We start from the raw sequence: 6,033 nt of genomic DNA on the forward strand, positions 1-6,033 counted from the left end.
GCATTACCATAAAGTCATTTTTGTATCCAGAGTGCGTTTAATTTTAATTTGACAAGAAAAATTATATTTTGTAGAGCGAACGTAATGCGTGGTAGGAACAAAACATTTGAATGGTTGTTTCGACGGATTTATTACAGCGGTGCACAGTTGATGGCGACTAGCAGACGTTTGTGTCTAGAAATTTCTGCGTAGGTCGCATTCCGTGGTAGTTTTGTTTGAAAGAAAATAACCTAATATATACTAGTTGAATAATGGTGAGGAGCAGGAGCAGAACACCACCGCGGAGAGGTAGGAATTAATATTTTTCTTCAATAAAGGAATCGTCAAGTGTTTTCGGTTTACTGTTTACTACCATCACAACAATCATATAACGTTACAGATCTTACAAATTATCTCTTTTATTATCAAACTCTTCCTGTAAGTTAGTTTGTAGCTTGTGTAATCCCATATAATGAATGTAAGCATATTAAAACTGGAAGTATACTGTATGATTACATGCCTATGGTCCAAAGCATGTTCTTAATGAAAATTGAGACGGCCGTTGCAAAATGTCATGAAACTTCTAGTGGCCTGTTTTGAAAAAAAAAAAATAAAACAACAGAAAATGTTTTGAACAGAAAATAAACAATCTATGTTTATATATATATTACACGACTTTTCTATAATGGCTTTGCAGAGAGACGCCGTTCACGCTCAACCTCTCGAGATCGGGAACGCACTAGGCGCAGGGAGCGCGACAGGTCTCGATCACGAGACAGAGACAGACGGAGGTCACGCTCGCGCTCCCCCCACAGGCGCAGATCCAGGTAAGCTCTTTGGCATTAACATTGGAAATGATATAACACATTTGGGTGTCATTTAAGAGCCGTTCACGTTAAAACGATAACTATAAAATATATATTTTTAGAAATCGTTGTATGTTAAAGAGAATAGCGGAGTTCGCACCACAACTATTAGGTATGATGACAACATTTTTAAACCCTCTAAGCTTAAAATGTATCCCATGACTAGACAGAGCAGACAATTTCCTTTACATAGAGCCCAAAGAGATTAAAAGAAGTAAAAGTAAAAGATGTATATATATTCATGTCAAACTACTAGATTCACTGTTTAAAGTTAAGCAACACGCAGCGTGTTGAGGACATCTTCTGGTTATACCTGCTGTGTAAATGCAACATGAACAGCATATTTACACATTCAATGACATGCAAAATATGCCATTTTAGGTAATGCCATTGAAGGAAAAATGATTTGCGTGAGTACAATAAGGCTGTATTTCTTAACATTAGTAAATGCATTAGCTAACATAAACTAACAATGATCAATACTTTTCAGCATTTAATAATCTTAGTTCATTTTATTTTCATCATTTACTGATATATTATTCAAATGAGAAGTTGTAACTGTTAACATTACTTCAAAAATTTTACTTTTTACATGTTTTAGTGCTATAAATGTGTCCCCAGTGCTTCTATCAACCTAGAAAATGTGAAAAAGAACAACCCAGTAACTTAGTTTTGGTATATCATTCTCAATAAATAGATAATTGAAATTTGTCTCCCCTTGTGATGTCAGAAGGGGATTTTTTTAATAATACCACCCCTTAATCTGCACTATTCAACCACGGCACTGCAGTACAGAGATCAACTCATTTGCATTTAAAGGCAGGGTGCATGATTTTTGAAAAACACTTTGGAAAAGGGAGTCGGGCCGAGTACCAAGCACACTTATAGCATGTCTACTAACCAACATCGTTGCCTGGGTTGCGTATGTGTGGGGCGGTTTTATCAAAAGAAGGTCCAGATTTTATTAGGGTAGGGGCATGTTGTTTAGGTGATTTCAAATGTCAACATTGGCTTTCAAAGATCATGCACACTGCCTTTAAAAGGACAATCCAAAAACTGCACATTTTTGCTCACACCTACAAATTGGCAATTTTAACATGCTTTCAAAAGTTCGCAGTAACATGTAATTGATAGGAAATGAGAAAGCATATTTGCTGTGCTGTCCGAGGGATGGGCTCCGAGCTTGCAATTTTAGCCCTAACCGAGAGTATTCCCGACTGAGATAGAGAATAGCTGAGAGTGAGGTGATGGGGTTGGAGGAGGGATGCTGCAAAAACTGTCATGGGACAGAGGTGAGGTACAGCTATTTAAAGGCACCTCTTCACACTGATTGGTTGTATCACATAACCATACTCCTCCCAAACTTAGTTAAATAAACTTCATATAACACATCATCTGGTATTTTGAGCTAAAACTTCACATGCGTACTCTGGGGACACCAAAGATTTATTTTATATCTTAAAGTCTTGTAAATGTCCTATTATAAATATACATAATTAACTATTGGCATTAACTAACATAAAGATTAGTAAATGCTGAAAAACTATATTGTTCATTGTCAGTTCATGTTAGCTAAGGCATTAATGTTTACAAATACAACCCTATTGTAAAGTGTTAACCATTAGTTAAAGATGAGTGCTCATGGTCTAGTTGTTGATAACCTTCTCTCCAGCTTTGCACCTGTTTTGTTTTTGCAGATCTCCACGAAGACACCGCTCCTCCTCCCTGTCTCCAGCGCGACAGAAAGACAGAAGAGATGATGAGAGAAAAGATGCTAAAGAGAAACCTGCAAAAGCCCATCAGATATCAGGTATTTGTTAATCTTGGCATCATACTCTTATACAAAATGATTCAAACTAAGACTTTCTGCTTCGTGATCTTGTTGAGCAAAAATCAAATGGCTATTTAGGCAATAAATTAATATCAGTAGTTCTTGCATAAATTTTATATAGATTAATGATAGTTTCCCGATATTTCCTCTGATATTTAAGAATTTTTTTCCCGTTATTGGGTATCAGTTTTGTAATATTGGATTGACCGATAAACACCGCCAGCTTGTGGGTATTTTGAAAATTGCGCGATGGACTGACATTTCACCACAGCATCTGAGGAGAGGAGACAGAAACAGCGTGCACAGCAAATATGACGATAGAGTGACGTGAAAGGACTTTGAGTATACTTACTTAGCTTTAATAATTAACTTTATTTAACATAATAGCCATTAATGCACAGATAAGATTTGTTATAAATGCCTGATATGCAATGTACGCAGCTTGGCTAAGAAATAGAGACAAACTCACAGAGTCACGTAGACCGATCCATCAAATCCTGTCTAAATAACGACGTAGCATTACATGAACAGCCATAAATGAATGCTTGTGGGAAATAAAAATGCTGAATTAAATTTGTTTTTCTGTTATTTATGCTCATCATAAGCCTCATAAAATCACGTTCATATTCACTCACCGTGGTAAAAGGCTGAAGCACAGCTACCCCATGTAGCTAAATTCTAACAAGATTTACCCTGAGTTATATTTAACATTTACTAGATAAACATTATTTCGCTAAATATTAATTCATTGATTATTACCTCTGTGAGCTATCACAGTTTGGTTCAGTAAATGCATAGATAACAGCGCTGTGTTAACAGCCATTTCATACACTAAACAACAAAATATTAATTATTCTGACCTAAAATACCAGTTAAGAATGCATTGATATTGTTTTGTTTGTTACTTTCCTGACAATGTATAAAATTTCAGTGATATTATTCAGTTAATTAATATTATCCAGCCAATTATTCTTCACTCTTTTCAAACCCCTCTATGTATTACTTTGTATGCAAAGAGGGAGTGATTATTATTATTATTATTATTATAAGGGTTTGTTCAGTTCAGTGTTGTAGTACTTTTTAAAAAACAGAAGTATAATAATAAATACAAATCGGTTTAGCATATCCGTTATCTGGCACATAAGCATCCAAATATTTGGTATCGGTTATAATGATGATGATGATGATGATAGATTTGCACATTTGTATTTCATAAATGGCCTTCAGCTTCAACATTCCAGTTAAAAAGTGCATCACACTATAAATGGGTATGCATTGATACAAGATTGAAGAAAATATATCACTTGCCATTGAACTTTGAGCTTTATAATTTTGCAGGCATTATTTATGCTCTAACAGCAACCTTACATACCAACTTACGTTTAAAAAGTGGATCACTTAAGTGGTTAAAAATTGCTTTTATCTGCTGATACATTGGTGCATCCATAGTTATGAATGTGGTGTCATGAGTAATGGGGAATAGTTTCAGATTCTTCTTTGCTTATTATAACCACATATAAAGCTTTTGAATTTATGAGCCATCTCATCTGTTTGCTTGTGCAGCTGAGGACATGCAAGGGAAAACTGAGGAGGAAATCGAGATGATGAAAATGATGGGCTTTGGATCCTTTGACAGCACAAAGGTGAGATCTCTTTTTATGAATGGTGTCGGTGCATCCTTAAAACAATATAGAGCAGCACATACACATTGGATACTAAGGTTTGTAATATTTTGTAGTCATGCTTTTTAAGCAATACAACGTTCATATGCTTCAATTTTAATGTTGCACAAACATACATGCTGTTTCACAAACTCGATACAAAAAGCTGATCCTCCAACAAACCACAAGGTGGCACAGCCAGATAAAGCATATGAACAAAATATTACTCCTAAAACCAATTCATACAGGTTTAAAGATCGAGATAAGATCATAAATATCCTGTTCTGTCCTTATAGTATTCACAAATATTTTAGTGCACACTGTGTAACAACTTAATGCTCTATAGGGATTCTTGTCACGATCTTTGTTCAACAGGGCAAGAAGAAAGAGGGTTCTATTGGTGCGTTTGCCGTCAACGTGTCTCAGAAGAGAAAATACAGGTCTGTGCTTACTGTAGGATTGTTTTTTTTGTTTTTTAAGAAACCTTACTGTTTATACATGCTTTATATGTAAATTTCCCCAAATCATTTGATGTTATGCATCCTGTACTTAGTTTATGAGCTGATTCCTGGCTTTATTTTTCATATAAAGAATTTTTAATGCGCAATTGTCAAGCGTTTTGAAAAGCAATTTGCACAGTTAATATCCCAGCAACAGTTAAATATGTGGCCAATCACCTCTGCAGGTACTGCACAGCCAAGTGACGAACATTCTCATTGGTAGGCAGTGATGTAATGTTTTGGTGCAGGAAGAAGATCAATGATGTAATCATATTTCTCTTGCAGGCAATACATGAACAGGAAAGGTGGTTTCAACAGACCCTTGGATTTCATTGCTTGATCGTGGGAAGTCAGGAGGCACGATTTAACAACTTTTACTATAGTACAGCAAAACATGTTTATTTTATGCCTCAGTTTATGTAAATACATGTGCAAACAGTTTTTCTTCTGTTTGATTTTTTTTTTTTTTTCATTCAAAGGCTTTAATGTGTGTTTATTTAGTGTGCAGTGAATAAACTTCATAGCTAATTTTAAGAGAATGCCAAGTTGTTAGCTGTCAATATAATTTTGTGAAAACGTTCAGTAGTAAATAAATTCAGAACAGTTGATGGATGTTTTGGTTTGTTTTTGTACATTAAAAGTGTTGTATTTGTATTATTCTTAAGTCATTTTGCTTCATTTGGTATTGGATCATTTATAACAATTAAAACTGTCCAGAATATGTTTTAACTAGAGCCCCTGCACAAGTATGAGCATATCTATTTAACGCCACTAAAGGAAATGAGAACAATTACAAAATAAAATTGCATGGTTAAAACATAGAAATCATGTGCCGTCATGTTATCAATCCGCATGTACGTGGGGGGTGTGGCTGTTGGGAGTTCCGGAACGTCTTAAGGCGCCCAATCAAAGGCGACAATGATGTGACGCTCCATCCAATCGCCGCATAACAACAATACACGATTTGCATAATAATCCTGTTTTGCTCAGGAGCAAATGCCAGAAATACTACGGCACAGGTTGTACCCTCGCTCCAAAATGGCGCTACAGTAATGCTTAGTTGCACCATTATCTTGCGGAATCACATTACAGCAGTCATATATTCACGCTTGAAAACGTCCCTCTGCCATTGGCCCGCTCCATAAACGGTCTTATAGATTGACAGCAGACGCATCCAATCAGAGACGTGCTTCCTG

The 6,033-nt window shown here is 35.7% G+C and overlaps 1 protein-coding gene across 1 annotated transcript; it reads left to right on the top strand.

Moving 5' to 3' along the window:
- Positions 1-128: 128 nt before the first annotated feature.
- snrnp27 (small nuclear ribonucleoprotein 27 (U4/U6.U5)) lies at positions 129-5,494 on the top strand. The gene is made up of 6 exons (XM_065250887.1): positions 129-288; positions 677-806; positions 2,543-2,655; positions 4,240-4,319; positions 4,713-4,777; positions 5,123-5,494. The coding sequence occupies exons 1-6, from the start codon at positions 252-254 to the stop codon at positions 5,175-5,177; spliced, it is 480 nt and encodes a 159-aa protein (XP_065106959.1). The 5' UTR covers positions 129-251; the 3' UTR covers positions 5,178-5,494.
- The last annotated feature ends 539 nt before the right edge of the window (positions 5,495-6,033 follow it).

Source organism: Paramisgurnus dabryanus, chromosome 5, assembly GCF_030506205.2.
Source record: "Paramisgurnus dabryanus chromosome 5, PD_genome_1.1, whole genome shotgun sequence".
NCBI classification, from domain to species: domain Eukaryota; kingdom Metazoa; phylum Chordata; class Actinopteri; order Cypriniformes; family Cobitidae; genus Paramisgurnus; species Paramisgurnus dabryanus.

Bases quoted from the DNA above. Each gene is read 5' to 3' on its own strand.
- snrnp27 (XM_065250887.1), top strand. From the start codon at position 252: ATGGTGAGGAGCAGGAGCAGAACACCACCGCGGAGAG. The intron at 2,656-4,239 runs GTATTTGTTAAT...TTGCTTGTGCAG, and splicing joins AAAAGCCCATCAGATATCAG to CTGAGGACATGCAAGGGAAA. The intron at 4,778-5,122 runs GTCTGTGCTTAC...TTTCTCTTGCAG, and splicing joins TCTCAGAAGAGAAAATACAG to GCAATACATGAACAGGAAAG.